The sequence below is a fragment of the Tachysurus fulvidraco genome, chromosome 21, assembly GCF_022655615.1.
Source record: "Tachysurus fulvidraco isolate hzauxx_2018 chromosome 21, HZAU_PFXX_2.0, whole genome shotgun sequence".
NCBI classification, from domain to species: domain Eukaryota; kingdom Metazoa; phylum Chordata; class Actinopteri; order Siluriformes; family Bagridae; genus Tachysurus; species Tachysurus fulvidraco.
The window spans coordinates 15178012-15205005 of NC_062538.1; the positions used below are offsets into that span (position 1 = coordinate 15178012).

Genomic DNA, 26994 nt, shown 5'->3' on the forward strand with positions numbered 1-26994 from the left:
CTAGATGGTTAATGGCACGGAAATTGGAGGAAGCAGGAGCAACCCAGTGGGGTGAATGAAAGCTGAATGAAGTGAAAAGTGACTCAAGTCCTGGTATTGTGACTTAACATGTCTAGGATCAGTACTGAAAATACAGGCTATGGTTTCAAGAAGAGAACTCAGGGCTGTCAAGTGATCACGCATTGAGAGTGACATTCACTCATTTTGATCTTTTGTCACGCTCTCTCGCCACACATCGTATTTCTCACGCAGAAAAACTTTTTGACTATTTATTATCATATATTTAATATGCCGCAGGGGCCAAAATGTATCAGTCCGCACCGCTTAGTCGAGCCTGACACTTATCAGCCAACCAAAAAAATGAGGCTGCACAATAGCCAATCAGAAAATAACACTATCTGGGTAAGATTTAACGCAAAAAACAAACAAACAAACAAACAAACAAACAAAAAACAAACAAACAAAAAAAACATTCATTAGAGAGGGTATTTTCGAATTTTTGTTTGAACAAAATCTCGAAACAATCGAAACACGAAACAATCGTGACCCTAAAAATGTCTGAGCTTGAGCCGAACTGTTTTTAACGAGAGCAACATTACAAATGATAAAGCAGTCCAAAAAGCAACAAACAACACCGGTCATAATCTCTCCCCACACCCACACACACACACACACTTCATCAATAGTATTTCTCTCTCTCCTCTCTCTCTCTCTCTCTCTCTCTCTCTCTCTCTCTCTCTCTCACACACACACACACACACACACCCACACACACTTCATCAATAGTATTTCTCTCTCTCTCTCTCTCTCTCTCTCTCTCTCTCTCTCTCTCTCTCTCTCTCTCTCTCTCTCTCTCTCTCACGCGCACGCACGCACACACACACACAAATTAATAAATGGAAATTAAACGAATACTTTGTATTTGGTTAAATTGCGGTCAGCGATCCTTACCAAACACAACATTCTCCCCCATAATTTTTTGGGGGTTTGGAGATGTCACGCTTGACTGTCTTCAAAACAGGCAATGATCACTATCTGTCATTGCCTGTCTTCAGAGCCCTGAGAACTTAGCCATGCTAGTGGAATGGAGTGATATTGCTGGTCAGCTAGATGACAGAAGATGGGAGATATTTAAAGGATATAACCTTAAAAAAGAGTGCTGCTTACTCAATTTGATGATAACTTTGATGAAAAGCACAATGATTGATAATTAATAAGACTTTTGCTAAGGCAATGGTAGAGTTAAAATCTAAGCAAAGCTGAGTTACATAGCATTTCTAAAGAAAATCACTTGCAATATATAGGAAATACACTCACACCATCATCAGCTTTGAAGGATTTGTTAGTTCTAGCACAGACAGTCTAGCTCAAGCTGTTACAATAGCTCAATAATAGTAAGCTCTGTAACAGTCTAGCTCAAGCTGTTACAATAGCTCAATAATAGCTTAATAGCTAGAATAGTTTAATAGCTAGAACAGGTGTATGTGTGTTCCAATATGGAAAAATAATGGGGAAAAATGGCTGTATGACAGTGGTATTTATTGCAAAATTTGCATCAGGTCATGACCATTTTGAAAGTTCTCAGCATAAGGTATAAAGGCACACAAGAAGGTATCTGGGTTAAATAGAATTTATTAAAAAGTTTTGTGTTTTTTTTTACTTTTTATATACTCACAACTGCAATAGATTATGAAGCTGTTGCACAAAGAAAAACAAAAGGTTAATAATGTAGGTATGCTATATGGCCAATAACTTGTTGACACCTAGTGATCACACCAATATATTGGGCAATTCCTATAGGTTCCTACAGACACCGTTGTATAGGATGTAACCCTTCACTATGAGGCTCAAACCATTTCCAGCATGACAATGCCCTTGTGTACAAAACAAAGTCTATGACTGGAAGAACTGATCTCACTAAAGCTCTTGTGGCTGAATGGGAAAATCCCCACAGATGCTCCATCCTCCAGTGGTTAGATATCCTAGAAGAATGGAGATTATAACAACAAACGAGGGACTCTATCTTGAATGTGATGTTCACAAAGCACATATGGTGTGATGAACAGGTGTCCACATATAATGGCCATATAATGTATTTATATAAACAAAAACTTTGAACATGCACACACAATTAAATACCATATTCTGTTTAATCGCAATCTTCTCAGTTTTTAATCGCAGAATAAAATGTCATAGAACAATAATGTATTTAACGTATGATTTTTTTTATCTCATTGCATTCAGTCATATTCATCTATGATCACTTGTCAAAAATTGAAGTACTTTTGTTTGCTACTTTTTTCCACTTCTGATTTAAGTTTAGCTATTTTAAAATGTTATATGTTTGTGCATATATATTATTTTGTGTTGTTTCCACTGAGAAAGTTGACACTGTTTAGGTAAGTCATGGCCTTGCATACTACCAAACTATAATAGGTTTCAAACATGCTACATTGCCGCCCTTTTCCCTTGTCCAAATCCTTCCAGGCTATGCTCATCAGCTCTGCATCCACTGTGGCTGAGCTGAACAGGAAGTTATAGCAGCAAGGGTTGTAGCGCACATGTCGTTCTCCAGAAAAGCGCGCACTGTGAGTAGCCACAATGCCCGCTGCTCTTGCACACAGACCAATCAAGACATCTGAAGGGAGAGCTAGGTCTACATCCTTAGAGGCCACATAAACTTTACGCACTACATCCTGAGACATCAGGAAGGCAGGTCCAGAGCAGTAATCAGGGAAATTCCGGTCTGGATAGAGATGGAAGGAGATATAGTGAGGTTTGTTATAATTTCGTTCAGGTGAGGCATGATGAATGACCCTGCCCAGGTACAGATCTTCGGGGTGGGTACGGAGTGTTAGCAGGTACATGCTGAGTGCAGCAACATTTAAAAAAACCGAATCATCTGTCAGAACAACAAATCTGGCCTGAGGACAGAAAAGCAGAACCCAATGCAGAGCTAGTTTCACCTGACCCCAGTGATTTCGTGACAAAGACCCTTCACACTGTACAACGTCACCACGCCGGCCAGACTCTTCCCACAACTTTTGATGTTCTGTCTTCACGGTGGATGGGTTTAAAAAGAACAGCGTCCGTACTGCCACATCCTGCACCACTGTCTGGTTACCCCAGGAGTTTCTGATTGCGTCTCTCTGGCTGGCATTATCTGGATCACTAAACACAATAGTGAGAAGAAGTAGATCTTGGTGTTGAAGGCAGGGCTTGGAGCCAATAGGGTAAATCTGCGAGGAGTTGGGCAGGGTATCGCTCAGGTCCAGTTTGCGTGCACGCTCACGGAGTTCAAGTACAGCACGGTCAGTATAAGCAGCTGGAGAAGACTGGAGTAGGAACTCTTCCACAATGTCACCACCAAATAAAAGCGCATGGAACAGCACAACATTGCAGAGCAGAAAACACCACTGATGGGTTTGCAACCTGAACACACAGAACTGAACAGAAAGAAATAACTTATTAATGTATATATTTATAAATTATTTATAGATCATGAAAGAAAACTAAAAGAGTTAGATCTAAAGATGACAGAAAATCAAAAGGAAGAGAAAAAAATAAGATGTCACAGTCTGCTGGATAGTGAATATTGCAACACAATTTTCTTTACAGGAAATAGTCAGGTATGAATGTGAATGTACTAGAAATGTGAGAAGGACCAGACTACTCAAGCTTTTAAACAACTTAGTACATCTAGTACATAATTAGTACATCTTTATGAGCCTAATTTGTATTAAAATAATGCTATATACTGTTGAAAAATAATACTTTGCTATATTGCTAATATATCGGACTCAATACAGACCGACTGGACTGAATGCCAGGTTTGAGGTTTGTATAATTATTAGCTGTGTTCTGTTAAAGCCTAACATTCAGAAAGGAAAAAAAGAGTAGAATACTCATAAAAAAAAAATACTCATCTTCCCAAGAGTGTGGGAAGATTGCTCCAAGGAAGTTCTAGGATTATTGGGATCAAATGAACTTGTATAAGGCTTTCTTACCCGCATGATGTCCCATGAAGAAATACTTTCTCCTTTGTATCTGTTTCGTTCTATTCTTCTTGGGCTGTTTGTGTGTCTGTGTTAGTGTGTGTGTGTGTGTATGCTTGAACATAGACATATACAGCAGTCACCTGAGCTCTGTTTCCATGTAAGCTAACACCAGACAGGTTACACTATACCTTTCTGGATAGAGACAGGCTGCTCTAAGTCATTAATGTATTAATGAAGATATAATACATCCAAGTTAACGGCAGATCAGCTCAGTTAGGGCAATCATAATGTATTTTAATTAGGCTTACATACAGTTAGCTCAGCATATGCAATGTATTTTGTATAATTTACATTATGATTTGTACTGCAAATATATAATTATGTGGAACAGTTAAGGGTATAATTAAGGGTAATTCTTAAACGCTAGCAGTTTATTAAGCATTTTACTATTTTACTACATATTTATATTTAACACTATTCCAAGGCATCACCAGACTTGAATTAATAAAATGTCCAACATTCATTTGTTTGTTTGTTCATCCATTAGTTCCTTCCTTCCTTTCATTCATTCATTCAGAGTAACCACTTTTGGTTACGAATACGGTGGATTTGGGGTCCCACCCTGGGAACAATACAGATTTCACTGCAGAAATAGTAATACATTCTGAATGTAATGCCAGTCCATCTGAGTGCACAATGCATGTAAACAATCATAGATCTTTTCACATCTAAATTCAATCTAATGTATAAATCCACCTACAGGCTTTACTGAGAGGTGTGAGGAATAGAAGAAAATGCAGAGACTCCACACACATACAATAATCAAGCACAAGATTAAGCCAGTGACCATCGAGCATTGAGAAAACTTTCTGTTTCTGCAGAAAAATCTTGAATGATAAAGAAGGTTTTTATTATTACGGTTACTTTTTTACACTTAATTTTATATGGATCTCTCTGCAAAATGCATTTGTGAACCAGTTGTGACAAAATGTTTTGAAATGTGTGTTTTGGTCTGTGCTCTCTCAACCACGACTACACAGACAAAGCTGAAGGCCATGAGAACCAAGGAAAATACATTCAACTAGAATTTGGGTATGTCTAGAAACACAGTTCTGTTCACTAAACAGGAGTCAAAGTGATGCAGAATTTTCTATTCTAATACCAAATATAAGATTATTAAATTTTGTTTCTAGATATTTTTACTACTTGACAGCTTTATAATGTATAATATTTGATAATATTTGGTTTGCTGTAACTTTATAACAATAAAAACGATATGATTGTGAAGAATTTCTCTTGCTATGTGGAACAATGACACTTGGTTTTATGACCCTGGAATCTGCAACATGTTTTATCTCCAAGTTCTTTAACAGAAACCGTGTGTTTGTGTGTGTGTGTGTGTGTGTGTGTGTGTGTGTGTGTGTGTGTGTGTGTGTGTGTGTGTGTGTGTGTGTGTGTGTGTGTGTGTGTGTGAGACAAAGGGAAAGGTGTGTTATTTGGGAAAAAATTCCCAATAAACCACCTGTACCAATATGTGTGTGTGTGTGTGTGTGTGTGTGTGTGTGTGTGTGTGTGTGTGTGTGTGTGTGTGTGTGTGTGTGTGTGTGTGTGAGGTCAGTGTGTTGGTATTGGCAAAATGCAGACATCATTTCCCCCCAAGAATCCATTTATCAGTCATTTATCATCAAGTAGAAGCCAGTCTTGAGGTTTGTGCGTATGAATGTGTTCAGAAGGAGAGAGAGAGAGAGAGAGAGAGAGAGAGAGAGAGAGAGAGAGAGAGAGAGAGAGAGAGAGAGAGAGAGAGAGAGTAATATCACAACCCAAAGAGCTGGAGCGACACAATGTCAAAGTAAGTACAGTTTAGTACATTGCGTGGGTGAGTATTTATGTGCACAGGTATCGAACTTGCGTCATCTGCTGAACCAATGGAAAGAAATTCAAATATAAAAAAATGCAACTTAAATGATTCAGAAAACGTTATTAGTTCCAAGTTCTGACATTCCCATTGCAAATTATTTTCATTAAAAATAATTATTAAGTTTAACATTTAACTCTCTCCTGAGAAGAATGTAGATTTAAAAACGCCTGCAAGCTGACTCACTGGTTTCCTTTTCCCTGTATATTTTAGATGTGATATGTAATAATGACTCAGATCCCCTATTTAGAACACTATAAAGCCAGTAGAGAGACATCTGTGATTCAGCTTCATGGTGAGTGTATAACTGAGTTCAGTGGGATGTATAAGCGCATATATGTATACAGGGTATATACTGTATATTGGTATAATATACAGAAAAATCATAGGATTTATAAAGATATAATAAACGTGCATTGTATATGACTCGATTTAGAAACACATCAATTTTAAGTAAAAACTGCCCACTTTTTTTCTTAGTTTCATACTTTTCTTATGTAATGATATGTTGTTAGCTGAAAGAACCCATTAGAGTAGATTGTCCGCTAGATGGCGCTGTGTCTCTAATTAATAGCGCAGATTTAACCTGAAATAGTGCACTGAAATAGAGTTTGGTTTATATGAGGTGTAGAACTATTTGGGATTTGACAGCGTATGTGCTGGTGGTTTATGATCAGCAAGTTAAAAGGAATTCACGTAGAATGAACTATTATTAATTTGTTGTTTGTGTAATTAAAAAAAAATTCTAGAATTAGCCGGTTTGTACCGAAGTGTCCCCACATCAAGGTAAAGGTGATGTAGGATTATTTGCATCTCGCGTGGAAGAGTCGCCGTCTCGCGAGGAGACGCTCTTTATGCCGCGTGCGCTAACCGCAGACGGACGCAGCCCGGGGGAGTCGGTCATGCGTGGCGCGTGCTACACCAACCGCACTTTCGTGGACGACGACGGGCGCGCAGCACGAGACGCACCGACACCAAGGTACCGCGCGTTCCACGACCCCACTTACACCCTGCCCTCGGCACCATCTGTGACCAAGTCATTTAAAAAAAAAATATATATATATATATCACATATTTATGAAAAATATTTATGCACTCATGCATGTATATGTGCTTTAAAAAACACATGATCTAAAGTATTGTATAGATGTGGCAGTGACGTCAGTGTGTTCTAATGGAAGTAAATTGTTTGATGATTATTCAGTAAGATTTGATCTTTTCCTTAACGTTTTGATAGTGTGAGACATATTTAGTAGTTTTTAGTAGTAAGAGTCCAAACATTTTTGCAATTAGGGAAAAGTCGCTGCTGCTCTGTGTGTGTGTGTGTGTGTGTGTGTGTGTGTGTGTGTGTGTGTGTGTGTGTGTGTGTGTGTGTGTGTTTATATCTAGACAGCAAACATCCCTGTACATATGATGCTTAACTTGTCTTGACATCCTTTCTCTTTCCTCACTCACATGATTTATTTCACAAAATTTCACTGTAAGGCACCTTTTGTAGGGTGGCTCCAGCCCCCTGTCTGTGATCTCAGCCACCCTAAAACTAAAAGTATAATTTTTACTTTCATAAATAAACAATAAAATTACGTTAAAATGCAGGAAATGTCGTCGATGGGAAAGAAAATTATTTATTAGTTTGATCCAAGAGCGATATTTTTTACTTTGCTTTTACGCGCGTGCGGTGCAGTCTTTCAAATGTGTGTCATCAGCTGTCTGCTTTATTTGAACGGAGAAGCTCAGAGTCAGTCAGAGCTGGAGGCATTTATCTATAACGTTAATCGGCGGAAAACCGCAAAGACTGCAACCAAAAGCAGTTAAATTTCACTATTCTTATTACCAGAGTTGATAGCACAAATAAAATATTAAAGCAATCAATTGATTCAATACTAAATAAAAATAACAATTATTGATTTGGTCTTTGTCTTGTGATTTTTTTTTTATTAATGACTGCATTCATTGGACACACTGTTTGTAGAGAATGCACACATACATGAACTGATTTGATTCAAGACTGGCATCATTACATCATGCATAAAATTTTGGTGTCCATTTTTGCCATTTTAAATAATACCATAACTTTTGGCTTACTATGTAGTCATATAATATATAATATAAAACTCTTCTTGTTTTAAATTCTCACTGAGGGCTAAAACCCCCTAAAGATGAAATCCTAGAACCGCACCTGCTGTAAGTTATTTCAGGTTCCGCAATTTTTTTTTCACCCCTTTGTTTGCGAGATCCAATGAATGCATTTAAACAAGAATAAAAAATCCATTTACTGCAACTGTTATCTATTACTAGATAGACTCGTTTATTATATATCATGTGAAGAACACTGAAGGCTATACGATTATTATAGGAAATGGATACGTGTATTAGTAAATACATGCAGCAGGTGATGTTTCCAACTTACAGTTCCAGGGTACTTAGGTTACTGTCAGTATGGTGTTTTGGATGTTCTGCATGGATCTTCTCTGGGTTCCCCAGTTTCCTCCCATCTTGGTTCTGTCAGTAGATGGAATGACAATGCTAAATTTTGTGCAAATACAGTATGTGTCTGAATGGTGCCTTTGTAAGATACTGACATCCAGGGTGGACTCCCACCTCACACTCAGGGTTACCGCATATCCACAGTGACCAGAATAAAGCAGGTTCTTGCCTTTTTTTTGTTATCTCATCTCATTTGATGATATATATTTTAGCTAGATTCTTTGCTGTCTTTATCAGTTATTATATATTTAAAACAAAAACTGGGGAAAGAAACTGAAAAGAAGCTGGATAAAATATATCTCTATAGCAGCTGCAACAAAACTCAGTTCAGTCTGTAGCCCATGTTATAAAAAAAAAATATTTTGAGTACAAGACCATGTAAATGACCCAGCCTGTGTATAAATACAATATATCCGTATATCTTTTTTTAGGCAGATGTTCCATTGACCTCTGTGTTACTAGCTAATTAATTCTAAGCTTATAAGTATTTTATTTATTTTATTAATTAACCTCCTATTGACTGAAGTATGTCATTATACAATTTTGCTTATTAATCAAAAGAATGCTTGCTGTTTATAGTACACTGATCACAAATCGAGCAAACAAAAAGAACAACATATGCAAAACAGGATCAAAATGAAATAATTCAAAAAGGTCAAAACAGGGAAATTAATCAGAGAATAATGCTCTAAATGGCTTATTTGCATTTGGTGTTATGAAACATTTCCCTGATGAAATACTGCAGCTCAGTGTGACGGTGAGACAGCACGTCCTTCAAGTTTCTTTAGCTGTTGTTCCTGTATATATTATATAAGGTATTCTCTATTTGAGATCTGTATAAAATAGGTATGTTTATGCCGTCATGGTTACGTATGCACGTATGAAAGTGGCTTTGTTAGTGTTATTATAGCACTAATGAACATTATTACAGTTAATGTTAGGCACCACTGTAAGAATACCACTATTGCAATTGTGGAACCCATTAACCCATTGCTAGCAAACCGGATGGTAAAACCCTTCACACAAATAGCATTCAGAAGAATGTTCGAGTTGTACGACTGAGCTGGAGTGGGATCTGGATTAGGTTCAGTGACTGACAAAGCAACAAATCAAGCAGGAAGAAGATTATAGTACAAATATTTAGACATATGCTGGTGCCTCTGCTTCACTACACATTAGGAAACTGATGACTCAGTTTCCAGTGATCTAATTTCTCCTCAGCAAAACCCCAGACATATAAAATAGTTATATTTCTTATTTTAATCACACACATTTCTGTCATGTAAGTCCAAGCAGAATTGTAGTCTAGTAGGTGGATTTTTAGAAAAATCATTAAAGACTAAAGACTCTAACAAACCGTTTACAGAATGTAAGTTAAAGACAAATATTGCTAACATAAGTAATCACTTGAGAGATACAACAATGATAATGATAACAAGTTATTTACAGTTGTAGATGAAGTTTTCATCTTAAATTTTTCAAGCTAAAACACTACAGAAAATATGACACCATATCCAGTAAGGTAACATAATGAGCACCATTGCTCCCTGGTGTTTGTGGTGCATTGTGGTTTTTTAGGGAACAAACATTCCAGTGGCCCCTAAAGATTTTGTGATATAGAAAGCCCTTAATATGTGCAAGTCCCTGACCAGTGCCCTGACTAATGAACTAGACAGCTGAATGATACATGGGAGCAGGGAACGTTTTTGTGAGAATGAACAAATAATGATTGAGTATCTACAGCTGTGTGTTTTTAATGGCAGGATACTTATGTGCATCTTAATTTTCAACCTTGAGACCAGCAGCTCAACTGGTTTGCGTGTTTCTGTACACAAACCAGGGTTTTTCTTTAATTGAAAGAGGTTAAGGTAAAATGTGCCCTTGAATAAAATAAAAAGAATGCTGCAATGTTCAAATCCCTGCCCCCTGAAAGTAAAATAACATTATCTTTATCTGCTAGCTTGCTTTCTCCAAACCGGCTTATATACAGGTACGTCTTAAAAAATTACATTATGGAAAAGTTCAATATTTTTTGCAAGTTACTTCAGAAAAGAAAAAGTGTATATATTCTAGACTCAATAAATGCAAACTAAAACTTTTCCAAACATTTTTTCATTTTAATTTTGATAATTGTGTCCTACAGCTCAAAAATATCGAAAAAGTGTATCTCTAAACATTAGAATAGTTCATTTCCATTTTGAGAAAATCACTTTTTATGCAGTATAGATACCACAAATCTGACAGTCAGGTTCAGTGTACACTTCCACAACCATGGGGAAGACTGCTGACTTGACGGTTTTTCCAGAAGACACTCATTAACACCCTCCATAAGGAAGGTAAGCCACAGAGGATCATTGCTGAAAGGGATGGCTGTTCATAGAGTGCTGTATCAAAACACATTCATGAAAAGTTTGCTGGAATGATGGGAGTTAAGCGTGGTAGGAAAAGTTGCACAATTAACAGGGATGACTGTAGCCTCGAGAAGATTGCCATCGATTCAAGAATGTGGGGGATCTTCACAAGGAGTGGACTGAGGCTGGAGTCAGTGTTTTAAGAGCCAAAACACACAGTTGTGTCCAGCAAATGGGCGACAAGTGTCGCATTCCTAGTGTCAAGTCTCTGCTGAACAGGAAACAATGTCAGAAGCATCTTACCTGGACTCAGAACTGAAGCATTACTCAGTGGTCCAAAGTCCTCTTTTCATATGAAAGTAAATTTTGCATTTCATTTGGAAATCAAAGTCCCAGAATCTTGCGAAATAGAGGAGAGGCACAGAATCCAAGGTGCTTGAAGTCCAGTGTGAAGTGTCTATACTCAATGATGTTTTGTGGTGCCGTGTAATCTGCTGGTGTTATTCCACTGTTTTTTATTAAGTCCAAAGTCAATGCAGGCTTCTACCAAGAGATTTTAGAGCGCTTCATGCTTCTGTCTGCTGACAAGCATTATGGAGATGCTGATTACCTGATGCTGATTACTGATTACATTACACCTCAGCAGTGCCACAAGCTGATCGCCTCCACCCTGCGTCGCATTGACACAGTAATTTGTGAGCCCCAATCAAATATGAAGGACATAAATGAACATACTTTACTCAGAAGTTTGATCTGTCTGTGCATAGCTGTAAGCCATAAACAAATGCCTCAGCTGATGAAAGATTGACATCACATTTGAGGGAAACATTGTTTAAAGATCTTGTATGAGTTTTCTAGAGGATGAAAGATTTATAATAAATTCATTCAGTTTGCCATGGCATCTATTAACTTCAATTATGCAGCACATTGGCCATGCTATGTCAAACAGTTTAAAATAGCACTCGGTGTGCATGATCACCTGGGAACAGTGTAAATTTTTTTTCTCCTCTGTTTTCATGACCATTTCCATTTCGCACCTAACTCACATTTCCTGTAATTTGTCAAAAAACGTCTGCCTTTTTTCTTTCTTCTCTATTTAATGTTCCTCATATCCTGTTTCCTGTTTGCTCCTCCTCTCAGGGTGACTTCTGACTGCTCCCAAATGCTCAGTGGGGTTGTGCTCAATGTTCAGGGACTGAAGATGGCCACTGGTGAACATGATGTCCCACCCCTCCAAGGTCGTGCCCGTTTCCGTGAACTGTTGCTGGGTGACCAGCCATGTCAAAGTGAGGACAGGTATGGCATCCTCCTTGTATCAGAAGTGGCTAAGCATTGCAGTGATACACTAAGCATCACTTTATATTACACAAGCCTGGACCAAAATACCCAGTCTTTCTCAATTGCCCGATTCTATGATTTGTCATTCTGTGCTGTGCTGTGGTTGAATTGGTGGTAGTAATGCCTTTTCTCACATAATACATAGCCTAGAGTTTGAGAGAGATCTGCATGTGACAGTGTGGGAGCTGTTGATGCAGAGCTAGGAGTGTAACTAATTTCATAATTTCAGGCTGACTAAATGAAAGAAAACAGACAGAGCCATGACTAATACCCAAACTGATTGTGAGTGGAGTATCTTCAACAGACTGAAACATAATGCAGATAGTTATGTGTAAAGCTCACAGGCTATGAGAACATCTACCACTTACCTTTCACTGACTTTGCATTGTTGCAGCAGAGAGTGGCATAGACAGCAGACCTGCTGCTCAGTTCTCTAAAATGAAAAAAAAAAGCACCTTTGGTGTATTGGTGCAGCAGGGTTCAAAAGGGGCAGTTAAGCTCCCTGGACACAGAAGAGTGGGCACTTATACTTCTTTAATAATTCCTATAATCAACAATGCAGCAGGTAGATAAAGAACAAGGCAATGGATAGCAGTTAATAGATTTTCTCATAGCTTGTGAGATAGCTCATAGCTTATAGATAGCTTTCTCGTAGGTAACACATAGCTTACACAAAGCCATTTTCAACATTGCAATAGTTGGATGAAGAGTCAAGCTGAGAGGAGCTTATAGAGACAGACCCTGATGTTCTCTCCGCTGTTTCTAAGCATCTCTTAGATAAGCCATGGCGGGTGAAGAGTGCTATGGCAATGCAGGAGTATAGCTTAGAAGCAGCAGGAAATGTGCTGCGGGTTAAAAGATAAAATGGTGAAAATATTAATCCATGGATACACCCAATTGGTAGATAGACGATTCTGCAAGGTACCCGTTTCATTGAAGATGAAGCTCTAAAACTCATATGACCTGAAAATAGTCAACACTTACAAAGAAATGCAGTAGGAGGACATCAGCACCTCTGGAAGAGACTTTCATGGCTTCATCAGGGGTATAGAATAATGAATCTCTGATCCTGAAAGCTCACTGATTACAGCCAAAATATAATCTGTTCCGTAATGAGATTATTGTGTATAGAAACTCTGTTTTCAGCACTTGAGTCAATAAGAGGCATAGCAGTGGAATGCAGTTATGTTTTGTTGGTTTAAACACAAACCAATTGGGACTCACATCTGTTTCTACTTGCTTAATCCTTACTTGTTCTCCAAAAAACTATGAAGTGTGCATCCTATTTTGGTGTTATGATATTATTATGAAGACCCCCTCAATAGATCATCACCTCCTTCTGTCTGAATATAGACAGAAGGCTTAAGGTTACTTTTAGTTGCTTTCATCTGCCATCAAGAAATAAATGGTTTCTTTTTTTTCACTGAAGATGCTTTTTCTGATAAATATTACTTGATGTGAGCTATGGCTACCTTCTGTGCTCACACATTTGCAGTGACATGGTGCTCACAGACAGGCAGACCATATGCTCTGGGGTGAGTTTGAGTGACTATTGTCCTCAGTAAAGAATAAAATCAGCAATGTGATCTGGTATTGTCTAGGGTGAACTCTTAGGGCATTTTATGAACTCTTGTAAAAGCTTTGTTATGCATACTCAATTTGTCTTGAATGATACTGACTGCAAGGTAGTAGAACAGAAGGTCATGTATAAAACCATGGTTCTATGACTAAGTGAAGGACTGGTACAACACATTTATTCACTTGGGTTGAAATGAATGGTCAGAGTTCATGCTTTTTAAATGACAGATTTGTTATTTGTACTGAAGTGAATATGCTGCAGTCCTCCAGTTCTTGGCTGAATATATAGAATATACTGTATTGGATATATATAGAATAACAATTTAAGTTACTGTATCCTTCCAGGGAGCTTGAACCAATCTCTTTACAACAAGGCATTTCTACCCACAGAACTGTCCCTCACTGAGTATTTTGTTTTTTGTACAGTTCTGTGTAAACTCTAGAGACTGTTGAGTGTGAAAATCCTATGAGATCAGCAGTTTATGAAATACTCACACCAAGTCTTCTGGTACCAACACCCATGCCACAGAAAAGTTACAGAGATCACACATTATCTTTCTCATGTTTGAAGTGAAATCTGAAGGTCTTGACCTGTGTGTGTAAATATACGTATGTATGTATGTATGTATGTATGTATGTATGTATGTATGTATGTATGTATGTATGTATGTACAGTATGTATGTTCGATACAGTTTGCATCACTGAAATGACTTTCAATTTGTCACATGATTTCTTTAAAACACAGGCACACACACACACACACACACACACACACACACACACACGCACGCACGCACATGCACACACAAACCAACCCACCTCCACGCACTCACATAAAATGTTTTAGAGTGACACTGTGCCATTCTCAAGTCCAAATCTATTGATGATCATTTTTGTGGAGTATGTGCCATGTTGCTGTGGCAACCAATGTGAACCACAGTACAAGTGAGGCGGAGATGGATAAGAAAAAAGAGAGAGAATCTGTATTCTATATAGATTTTTCTCCAGGAAGTTAGAATTATTATTTTTTTAAATTCAACTATTCATGCACTTGTTCACTGATGCTCTGAAATGCTAGTCACTAAGCCCAGGGACAGCTCCTGCTGTTAGGAACACACACACATACGCACACACACACACACACACTTGTAGGAGAGTGTGTATTTCTATGTGTGGGCGAGCTGCTCTGAAATCCTGCACTCCTGTGAGTCATTCGCTCCATAGCATTGTTACAGAAAGGCATGATGGAAGTGAAGAGCACCATGCCATCCTGGGTTAAACCTGCTGCAGTCACATGGAGGCTCGACTCGTTTGGCAGTGATGCTGGTCAGAGGTTGTGATGAGAATGTTAAGAGCATGAGTTTCTGCTCTCTCATTGTCTTTTTCTCTCTGCCATACTGAGAATTTCTTTTTCTTTCTAATCGTGTCCTTCCCTCTTATTTTAGTTTGACAAAAGTATCCATGTTAATTACTGGGTGATTATCTCATTTGTCAAATTACAGACATTTGATTAATATGAAACGGTCAATGATCAGCATTCCTTAATTTCAGATTTTGTTTCATTTATCACGTTTGTGCATTGCAGCAAATTTGAAACTCTTTTCATTCGAGCTGCTATCTCACAGTACTTAAAGTTGCTGCAGTTTATGCAGTTTTCTTTACTACCTGAAGGGAATCCTTATCCAAAAAAATACAAAATGTTCTTTCAAACAGTTTTATTGATATTTTACATCAATACAATATATTACGATACAGTTTAACAAAAATGATCTGAAACGGTCAACAGTGGATTTATTAGGACTTTTTGGTACAATGGTCAATAATTATTATAAAAATTGAGGAATTATAAAAATGACTCTAGAAAAAAATCGTAGCATTTGCCGGTAAAAATATATTGTAAAAATATGCCGTCATCTTCAATTAAATCTAAACTTGTAAAATAATTTTTGAGCCTTTTGACCAAAGAAATCAGGTAAAGAATGTTTAAAATATATATATATATAAGCAGATTAAAATACAGTAAACATGATCAGGAACAGCTGTAAACGTCCCAGGAAAATGTTGCATAAGCATACTGTATATGCAGCACATGATCTTCACCATGTCTAATTTTATCTAGGCATGGAACTGTGTTATCTGATAAGATATTTGATGAGACCAACTTAAAAATATTTTGGTGAAAATGCATTTTTGATACCCAGATTTACACCCTACACCTTATTTATACCTGTGATTTAAAATGGAGAGGGCATTGCACATGTACAAAAGATCTAAGAATATAAAAGATCTTGAAATGTTATCTTCACAGGAGGAGTGCTTTTATGAAACAGCATACATGAATTGCACGAAAGGCTTTGTATGTTCCTAAAAATACCATGTTAAACGTTTTTTTCTTAAACATAATTGTACCTGGCATCTCTTCCATAATGTATTCTCACCCCCTGCCCAGTGTTCCTGGGGTAGGCTCCTGATTCACAGCAACCCTGACCAGGTTAAAATGGTTATTGAAAAGGAATAATTCAGTGAATTGCTATTTAATGATCACATCGCTCATAGCTGACATGAATTAAGACAGCATCAAATCAGTATAAAATTATGTACATAAGTGGGTTATTAGTTTTGTGTTTATGCTGCCATAGTTTTCTGTTATTTATGTTGAGCAAGATTTAAATCTTATGCAGAGAACTGTTCAGTTGCATATACACACCAAGTCAGAATGAAATGAACCTGTCACTATTATGGACTCTGCAAACAGCAACTAAATGTTTTAATCCAATATGGCTGTGCATGAATATATCACAGAAATTTTACACTGTAAATCACCTGGAAGCAAAGGGATCCTGATGGTCCAAACAGAAGTGGGTCTGACACATGGAGGCCTTGTTGGACTCAGGCTGTGCTCAGCATATCTATTCAAGGCTGCTGAGAGGAGAATGTAATATTGATAAATATTGTAGATGCCTTTATTTTGTCACATGTACATCACAGCACAGCTAAATTCTTTACATATAACAACTCTTGGTAGAACACAGGGTCAGAGAGGGTTGTTCAAAGGCCCAAAAGTGGCTGGTTGACAGTGCTGGGGCTTGAACCTTGATTCTCCAATCAGCAACCCAGAGCCTTAACCAAAATATATTTACAGTGAAAACATATCATTTGGTGCGACCCAAAATACATCAGTTAAAGTTGGCTGTTAGTTCACACCCCACATATTAATTTGAAAATGGGTGAATGAGCCATGGTTGAAATGTTAACCTGTGGATTTTTCCCAATATTACAATATTAATAACAAACTCTACTGTACTCAGACATAAGAAACAGCCATAGGGAATTGTTTTTTGATGGTATGAAACACAACATCAGCTCATGACTTGATGGTGGCCTATGATCATGTCAAGCCATTTGAATGGTCAGCATGGCAATCTCAAATCATATTGGTATTGGAGGGTTTTGTGATTCATTATCCAGAAGTTTCTATACCTCTGCGGATAATTTTGGCAAAGATCATGACAGAGGTACTGTTCCAAATAACTTCCCAAGTTGAAACATCAAAAGAAATCCAACTGCTCAGTGCTTTAAAAAAGACACCTGATTTTCTTCAGTTTGTAGATGATGATAGCTGAAATTAGGATAAATGGTTAAAAACTTAAATCTGGCAACTACATACTAGTAATTGTAATATGCAAAACAGTGCACCCAGAAAATAAACTTAAACATGTGCTTAAGCTAGAAATCAGGACTAGGGGTGATCAGGACTGATGGTATTGGGCACCGACTCTAGTCAGGTCTGACAAGATATTAAACTGATCAAAAATGGATCAAAATGATGCACACTAACAAATCATTTTGATCTTAACCAATATAATTGTGCATCTTGATGGTGTGTGGTGTCTTTGTAGGGTACATGTGGAGTTCTATGTAAACGAGAACACCTTCAAGGAGAGACTCAAGCTATTCTTCATTAAAAACCAGCGCTCCAGTAAGTTTGTTTGTTTTCGCCTGTGTGTATGTTCTAACTGTGACCCTTTAGATCTTGATTTATGGTTCCCAAAATACATAATGTACATAAAGCACCTGCAATTAAACAGCTGACTGAAAGTGAACTATTAGATTGGAAAGGAATATTTTGTAATTGTTTTTTGTTGACTACATGCTGCATGCTATTTTGACAAAATGTACTTTTGAACCTGGCTGTATATATTTACACAGATGTGTGACATGTAATAGCCTCCATAGCTTAATAGTATTTCAGATCAAGACAAGAATTTTGTCTGAATTTTGGTCTGTTTTGTCACGCAGGTCTGCGCATCCGTATCTTTAACTTCTGTCTGAAGGTTCTTACATGTGTGCTTTACATCATACGAGTGATGACCGATAACCCAGCTCATCTCCGCAACACATGGTGGGAATGTGTGTGTGTGTGTGTGTGTGTGTGTGTGTGTGTGTGTGTGTGTGTGTGTGTGTGTGTGTGTGTGTGTGTGTGTGTGTGTGTGTGTGTGTGTGTGTGTGTGAGTGTGTGTGTGCTTTCACTGAATTTCAATTGTTTCAATGAAATGCTCTTAAACAATATGTATGTACAATCATTATAAAATCTACATTTATATTATATCTATGTATTTGTCTGTCTGTCTATTTATCTGTCTATTTGTCTGTCTGTCTGTCTGTCTGTCTGTCTGTCTGTCTGTCTGTCTGTCTGTCTGTCTGTTTGTTTCTCCAGTATGAAATGCAGCAACGTTTCTCAGAATGATGAGATAAACTGGTGAGGTTACATTGCTTAATTACTCAATTGAATTATATTAATCAGAATAAAATGAGATAAAAATGCATAATGTATGCCAAGCGTTATTTTAGTAATACCACCCCCACCATGCACCCCTCTTCCGTCTCTCTTTCTGCTTCATTCTGTTTCTGTTTTCCTCGTCTTTTCTCTCTCAGGGAGCTAATCTTGTGGGTGGATAGAAAAACCCCTGTGTGGGCAATCCAGGTAAGATGGAATGTCTAGAGTTGTGCAATAAATATGTATTGTAACTGCTTACATTTTTCTTCCTGCTCTTTATTGTGTCGCTCTTGATAGGTGATAGTTGCATCAATAAGTTTCCTGGAGGCCATGCTGCTCATGTACCTCAGCTACAAGGTAGATTGTGTGTGTGTGTGTGTGTGTGTGTGTGTGTGTGTGTGTGTGTGTGTGTGTGTGTGTGTGTGTGTGTGTGTGTGTGCGTAGATGATATCGTCTAAAAGAACAAAGTGTGATTATAATTGTTTAAATTGTGAATACATCATGTAATGTAAAAAAAGGGGCTACTTTTTTTGTAGTGAAAGTGAGTGTGTTTGGTGAATCATGTGGTGAACTTGATGTGGATGTTATACACTCTAATCTGGATTTGACAAGATGATCACAACATACACTAAGCACCTGCATACATACATGTACAGTATACAGTATGTTCTATATTTACCAAACTATATCTGTACAAAATAATTCATTTTCACCATTCTCACCATTATCTTGGACATTTATTAGTTTTGTTCCAGAGTTTTCTAATATAATACAATGTACAAATCATATTCTGCAGTTTAGCAACTCATAGATAACTATGCAGTAACTAAGCAGGAGCGAATGAGCAGCTCTTCATTAATAATTAACCGATTCTTATGGGTAATAACTGAGTCACATTTTTCCTGCAGAACTACTACCTTATTTATAATATTTACTGAATTTGAAAAAGCAAAGCCATAACGTCCTCTTGGAGGTCTACTGTTCAATATATCTTAACCTGTCTAGCTCAGTGTGTAAAATATAAATGTCTATATGAGACCAATTGCTTTTATTTATCTAGTCAGTGTCTACAAAAAGAAATGGACAAGACTAACCGACAAACGTCCAGTGCTGTAATGTAGTAATGAGTAATATTTCTTTTTAATAATTTTACTTTCATATAACAAAACACTAATGCTTTAGCACTTCATAATGAATTCCCATGTGTAATACATGATGATACTCCACATCATCATGAATCGCTGAAAAACTGAGTAACTCTAATTCAGTCATTAGTAAGAGTTAATATTAGTAAGAGTTAATAATGAACTTCTCTGCTTATTTCCTGCCTAGTTGTGAGTTGTTGTGCAGTATTGTGCAATAGTAAAGATTTGCATATTTTGCCATGTGTTTGCATCAGCTAATTGATTTACCTCACACAGTAAATGAGGCAATATTTATTTTGTATATAAATTCTGATATAAATAAATGTATATAAATAATTTATATATAAATTCTGGGCCAATAACATCTTGCTACTATTTTTTAAATTATTGCATTATAACTTTCATTTATTATTTTATTATTATTACTGGGTATAACACATGTGCAATAGCAGATTTTGGTCAGTGCATCTCACATTACTTAATATTTATTTTATCTCAGTAATATAATATATTTCTCAAGGCAATGCTCTCAAAACACTGAACATACCCACCAAAACACACAGATTGATCCCATTTCTGCTCAAATAGAAATACTGATTTCTTCTTACATTTTCTGGGCACTTTAAGTCCCAGAATTCTCCTTTTCTGTTCTACCTCCCTGTCTAATCATGCTTCACACCTGTTTAGCTTCTGTATCTAAATATTTCACTGTCTCTTGATCAAGGTTTTTCTTGCTTTCCTAAGTTTTATTCCCAAGCTTGCTTCATTGTTTTATTTTCCTTGTATTAACCTTGCTTTGTTTTATCATGCTTTTTTTTTACCTGTGTGTCTCCACTTCTCAGTCATTCTGTAACTCATTTAACATTTTTATTTTACATTTTTATTTTTATTTTTACATTTTTATTTAAATTATTAATGCAACCAGTAAATATTCACTAAATATGAAACATATTCATCAGATAGTTGAACTGAATATTACACTGACATCCATTTGTCTAACTTTGATTTAGAAAGGGAATTTCTTGAAATAACCGGATTTTTCAACCAACGTACTTGGTGGAAAAATGATTCAGAAAGATTATATGGGAATATGGTGAAAAAGAATTACAATTTGTAAACGCTTGTTCTTGTGAAATGTAGAAGTCTCTGCTCTCCACTTAACCTCTCTGTCTACCTCTTCCTTGGTTCTGTAATTATTCATCTTATTCTCTAACAATAACCACCTCCTCTTAATCTTTTAACTCTTCTCTCACCACTCTTTCTCCTTTTCTCTTCTTCAGGCTTCGGGACACAGAAACAAGTCTTTATATATATATATATATATATATATATATATATATATATATATATATATATATATATATATATATATATATATATGTGTGTGTGTATAAAATACATAGTTGTGTGAACAGTTTAGCAGATTGTATTCTGTCACTTTTACTGACATAAGTTAATGTGACTGTAGGAAGTCTGCAGTTTGAATAGAACTTACAATGGGAGTTCTGTTTGTTGTGACATAGACGGAAAGACAGATTTCTCATATTTCTGTGGAAACTAGAGAACTGTTATTGTAGGTTTTGATAACTGAATATAAAAGGTGTTAAATGACACTGTTAGGTATCTGTGGGATGTTATCAGTGATTAGCAGTTCTGATGAGTGCGTTAATTGTTTTGAGATTCTGACTTTAGATGTGATGAGTGGTTTGTATGAGCTGAGAATAATTGTGTTTCAACAAAATTCTTTATTATTAAATAGCATTCCACATGTCAGGAGGCTCTCTGCTCCTCCTGCTTCTCTTCCCAGCATGAATGAAAGGTTATTTGACTTCTCAGTCGGTCTGCTTATCATTCTGCTGTTGTTTCTTTGCCTGCCACAGGGAGTCCATAAAACCCCTTAACATATGAGCAAACTGCATGCAGCAAAGTGACAAAATCAATCAGTTTTTATTTGTATATTGTTATTAAGTCTTTCAAGCTGTTGGAAATGAGTTTTTTGTGCATAGTGGGAAGGTAATTGTGGTAATCCTGTGCACATCTATGTTCATGCACAGATCATCTCTTATGCTTTATTTCTTGAACTTGAACTTGAACCTGAGTTGAATAGAGCGGAGCAGTATTCAATAAATAGTGTCTGAATAGTGTCTGAATATCTCTTGCAGCCACAATAATCATGCTGAAATTAATGTTAAAAATATGAAACTATGTAACATTTTTAACATCAATGTCAATGACAATGTCTGTATTCAGCTATCCAGTTTAGATGAACCCGTGCCCTCTGTAGTCTCTTAAATATCCCTGTTCTTGACAGAAGCAGAACCCTACAGTACTGTATGTGGTCCATTCTGAGATCCTTTTCAGATTACAGGTATTTGAGTCACCTTCCTGTTAGCTCGAACCAGTCTGGCTATTCTCCTCAGACTTCTCTCAAACCTGACACTCTCTCCATGTGTTTTTTATTCTTCGATTTCTATGTAAGCTGTGTGTAATATCCCAGGAGATCAGGAGTATATGAAATACTCAAACCCAGGTGTCTGTCACCACAGTCTATTGTTCTGTGAACAATAACTAAATATCTTGGGCTGTATCTGCATGACTTTGTGCATTGTGCTGCCGCCACATGACTGGATGATAATTGCATGAATTAGCTGGTGTAGACGTGTTCATAATAAAGAGGTCAGTGAGAAAATATGGATGAGAAAAAGGAAAGTATTTAAATAAGCATCTCATAGGAGTTTAGTAAATTGTCAGTATATTGCTTTATGAAGTGCTCTTGTTGTAATTATATCATTAATCACTGAAAATATTGTTTAATTGAACAATAAGAGTTCAACCCTCAGCTTAGATATTAGCATGTAATCCATGTTTTGGCACAAAGGAACAAAAACAGCTCCAAAAATGTGAAGCTTAGGTGTGGGTTGAAAAAACTGTTGTAAAGGGTTCGCAGCCAATGACTTTATTCTTTTTATTTTATTCTCCAGAGCTAAATGTTCTCTACTGAGTACGCCAACAATTTGAAAAATAAGCTGACCAGCAACTCATCCACTAAACATACAGTATAATTCACTTTAAGTTCATAATTTTATCCATATGAAATTTGCTCCTTGAGATTAGCAGTGCCTTCAATTAAGATTTGTTATTCAGTATATTTAGGATATTTAATACTTAACATACTTAAAATACTTAATTATGCTGAAGTATCACCACACAGGATTACAACAAGATTTAGATCTGGGCTTTGACTTGGCCATTTCAGAATTCTCAGTTTTTTACTGTTCAGCCAGTCCTTGGTAGATTTACTGGTATGTTTTTGTCATGTTGCAAGGTCCAGTGTCAGGGTCAGGCTTAAACAATTCCCTGCCGGAAAATTTGGGGGCGTTCTGACAGTGTGCCTCTTGTGCCATGTGTTGTTTTTTTTAATGTTCTGTGCTGTTAAATTAAAGTGTGTATGCCCCGTTGAAGCCTTAATTCCTTTTTGCCTCTGCACACCTGTCCTTTATGTGTCTAACTGTTTCCCTCGTAAAGCCCTGCTGCATTGAGTTGTCCTTGTCTTCAAGTTTGTTTTTTGTTTGGTGCCTCCAGTCTGTAGTTTTGAGTTTTGGTTTCATTTCTTGTCCAGTTGTGTTCTGCCTAGTTTTTCCCTCAGTGTTTCCTGTCCTCTTACCGGCTTATTTTGTTACTAAATTCTGTCTATTTGCTATCCCTGCATTTGGGCCTGAATTTTTATCCTGCTAGAGGCATCCCCTTGCTAACATCCAGTTCCACTTTAATTTTTTTGACAGATGGTCTGAAATGTTCCTCAAGCATTTTCTGATACAATGTAGAGTTCATAGAGGATTCTGTGATGATGAGCTGGCCAGGTCCTGCTGCAGCAAAGCATCCCCAAAACATAACACTTCTGCCTCACTGTTCTACAGTTGGTATGAGGTTCTTTTGCTGAAAGGCTGTATTTGGTGCTAAACATGCCCTCTGTTATGGTGTCCAAATAATTACATTTTAGACTCATCTGTCTAAAGCACATTATTCCAGACATCTTGGCCTTTGTCTCTGTGTTCTTTTATAAACGTCAGTTTTGTCATCATGTTTTTCTTAGACAGTAAAGGTTTCCTGCTTGTACACCACCCATGATAATTAAAGTTGTACAGTCTCTTTCTTATTGTAGATTCATTCACTTTGACATCAACTGTATCAAGAGCTTACTGTAGGTCCTGTGATGCTATTTCAGGGTTTTTGGAGACTTCTTTAAGCATCTCGTAGTCAGCTCTTGTGGTGAATTTGCTTGGAGGTCCTTACCTGGTCATGCTGGCAGTTGTTTTAAATGTTCTCCACTTGTAAATGATTTCAGACAGAGGATTGGCTGATTACAAATTCTTCTGAGAGATTTTTATATCCCTTAAAGGACTCATAAGCATCAACTTCTTTCTGAAGGCCTCAGAAGGCTCTTTGGATCTCACCATGGTGAAACTCTCACTTCAACAATTAAGACCAAACCAAACTAAATGTCTGAGGTTAAAAAAAGACAAGCCTCCTTCACAATGCTCAGTAACAATGTCCTAATAATCTGCACCTGATTTGTTCCACCTGTAATTAATTTTATCAATTTTAAGTACAAATAAATGTGGGGTATACTTACTTTTTTCTCACAAGAATTTTTTTTTTAATTACATTTTATAGATCATTTTAAAAAGACATTTCTTTTGTTTTATTTTTTTTAGTTAAATTGCTTGAATCATCCAATATTGTTATAATGAAGATCAAATGGCCATATATTTAGCTATGCTTCCATTTCCATTTTGTGTACTAATCTTTACATCTTTACATGTAGTATGTAATTACTTACTATGGTAGCTGTACTCATGTGAATTGAAGAGTGAACGCATGTTGTGAAGCTGTCACACGGTGTGTCTCAGCCCACACGGTGTGTCTCAGCCGGTGTGTCTCAGCCCATGTCTGCAGAATATTTTCTGTAATTTAGAAAAATTGCATTTTTTTTTTTTTACAAATTATTTATTGCTAATATGTTAAATAGTTTCATTGATTTTTGCAAAATCGCAAGATACTAGAGGAACTTTATTTTTTTATAGATTTTAGTAGTGTATTTACTGTCTCCTGATTTTCAGGGTGTCATTGTGGTTACATCAGAGTAGAGGTCTTCTCGGGTCTAAAAAAATGTACCCGACCCGAAGTGACCCGAATCACTTTTTACCCGAACCCCACATGAATATATTTTTTTTCAGAAAGACCCGACCCGAGACAAACCCGAAATAATTAGACCCGAGTCCGAAACGTTGGCATTTTTTTAACCGACTGGACTAAACACTACAATGTAAACTCTACACTAAAGTAACCGCTACAGCGTGGATTCAAAATTGATTGACAGGTCTGTTTCAACGAAAATTAGCTTACCACCAGCCACACGTCGCCACATGTCGCAAGCGGTCTTGGCAAACAGAGGAGAGGTTGGAAAAGGATTCGAGTCGATGCGCACACGTGAAATACAGTAGTTCGGGTCATTCATTTTAAATTACCCGAGACCCGATGCTGCTATTATTATACCCAACCCGTGTCCGAGGTACACTTGAAACTTTTAGACCCGAACCCGCTCGGGTCTAGGGTCAGACCTCAGGTTTTCGGATCCAAGTGGACCCGTGAAGACCTCTACATCAGAGCCTCCTAAAAGAAGCCCCCTGGTGGTCCACGGGCAGGATCCTGCGCTCTCATTGCTGCGTCCTGGGTTCAGTTTCCGGGCAAGGAGCTAACCCAGCCACTGAAGAGCTAATTCTCAGTGCTGGTCACAAGCCTTGATAAAATAGGAAGGTTGTGTCAGCAAGGGCATCGGGTGTAAAACCTGTGCTAAATTTAATATCCACTGTAGTGACCCTGAAAAGGGAGCAACTGAAAGTAGAAAAAAATAAAATAAAATTGTGGTTACATCAGAATGCAAGTCAGAGAAGCTGGACTTGCTCTTTTTCTTGTGCAAGAAAAAAATGTTTTCAATTCCCCCATCTGCACAAATTCTAAATAGAGCTTAGTTCATAATTATTTCTAAGGTCTGAATACTGGTGTGCACAATTTACATATTAACTCTTCAGTATAATGATTTTTGATGATTTAAAAAAAATATATATTTTTTTTTACATCCGTTCAAATATGGAAGCTGGAAATTAACATTTGCCTACGAGCCTGAGTCATCAGATCAATCAGCATGGTCTGGGAGTTAATAGCTAATCAGACAGACCTAGAATGTTTATTTTAGGCAAGGAAGTCTAATACAGTTTTCCAGTTTGATGGCATCTGTCCAAATGAATTAGTGTTTAAGAGATTTATGCTTGTGGATTTTTCTCTCTGCTCCTTTTTTTTTTTACAAGATACAAGCTTGAGTGTTTTGCTTGTGGATATTTGTGTGTATGCTCCTCTTTTTCACAAGATACAAGCTTGAGTGTTCCAGAGCAAAAAAGCTTGCAGTGGAACCTAGTAAGCATGAGTCACTTGTGCCTATGACACATAACAAGGAGCAGACACAGTGAAGAGAGCAGAGAGTAGGCTTACTTCTGACACTGAAGACAAACTCCAAAAAGTTGTTCAGTCACCGTTAAATAACAAACCAAATCAACTCAGACAAGCATTCATGGAACTTCTGAAAACAGGCGAATGAACTAAATGATGGAATGAACTGCTGAAGAATATCTCCTGTAAATTTTTAGGTGAAATGAAATATTCTCAAAGCATTTTTTCCAAACTGTTATACTGATTTTGTTTTCAAAAATAGCTCAAATATCATAATATTTGGGGCCATATTGCCCATGTTTTTTCAGCAGTTGCCCTAGACTACAGCTGCTTCTATAAAAGATATTTATATTTTTGTATATATTATATATATAAAGAGTGAATATTATTTTAAGACTGAGGTACTGATTGTCCTGTTGTTACTTGTGTGTGTTTTGTGTATGTGTTATTCAGGGTAACATCTGGGAGCAAATATTCCAAGTGGCATTCCTACTAGAAATGTTAAATACGGCTCCCTTCATAATCACGGTACCCAGCTTTGATTGTCATGGCTCTCTTTATAGGTGGAAATAAAGCATGACCTTTATGTCTTCTGCTGAACCTCCAAGACAATCTATGCTCTCTGTATGCAGATCTTCTGGCCAACTCTGAGGAACCTCTTTATCCCTGTCTTTCTCAACTGTTGGCTGGCCAAGCATGCTCTGGAAAACATGATCGTAAGTATGTGTGCATCTGTGTGCTGTTTATTTTGTCTTTGTTTAAAAATCTTTTAGAGACTTTCCTGTATGTGTGTATTTGTGAATGCGTGAGTGATAAAAAAATGTACAGTGACTGCTATGATAATGTATAGCTAGCAGATGTCTATAGCATTTGTAAGTACATTTTACTGTTTTGAAT

At 37.1% G+C, this 26994-nt stretch overlaps 2 protein-coding genes across 4 annotated transcripts in view; one reads left to right on the top strand and one right to left on the bottom strand.

The window, feature by feature from the left end:
- Positions 1-2357: 2357 nt before the first annotated feature.
- Positions 2358-4013, bottom strand: LOC113663789 (beta-1,3-galactosyltransferase 9). The gene is made up of 2 exons (XM_027179226.2): positions 4008-4013; positions 2358-3446 (listed from the first exon to the last, which is right to left on the bottom strand). Exons 1-2 carry the CDS (start codon positions 4011-4013, stop codon positions 2358-2360), a joined length of 1095 nt encoding a protein of 364 aa, XP_027035027.2.
- A 2536-nt stretch (positions 4014-6549) lies between these two features.
- kcnt1a (potassium sodium-activated channel subfamily T member 1a) overlaps positions 6550-26994 on the top strand; it is a 42032-nt gene continuing 21587 nt past the window's right edge. For all 3 annotated transcript variants that reach the window (XM_027178990.2, XM_027178998.2, XM_027179006.2), the window contains exons 1-9: positions 6550-6892; positions 11892-12047; positions 17568-17647; positions 17968-18070; positions 18386-18427; positions 18604-18652; positions 18743-18802; positions 26551-26625; positions 26730-26813. In XM_027178990.2, coding sequence (XP_027034791.1) covers positions 6768-6892; positions 11892-12047; positions 17568-17647; positions 17968-18070; positions 18386-18427; positions 18604-18652; positions 18743-18802; positions 26551-26625; positions 26730-26813 — 774 coding nt within the window. In that variant the 5' untranslated portion in view covers positions 6550-6767. The remainder of the gene's footprint in view (positions 6893-11891; positions 12048-17567; positions 17648-17967; positions 18071-18385; positions 18428-18603; positions 18653-18742; positions 18803-26550; positions 26626-26729; positions 26814-26994) is intronic.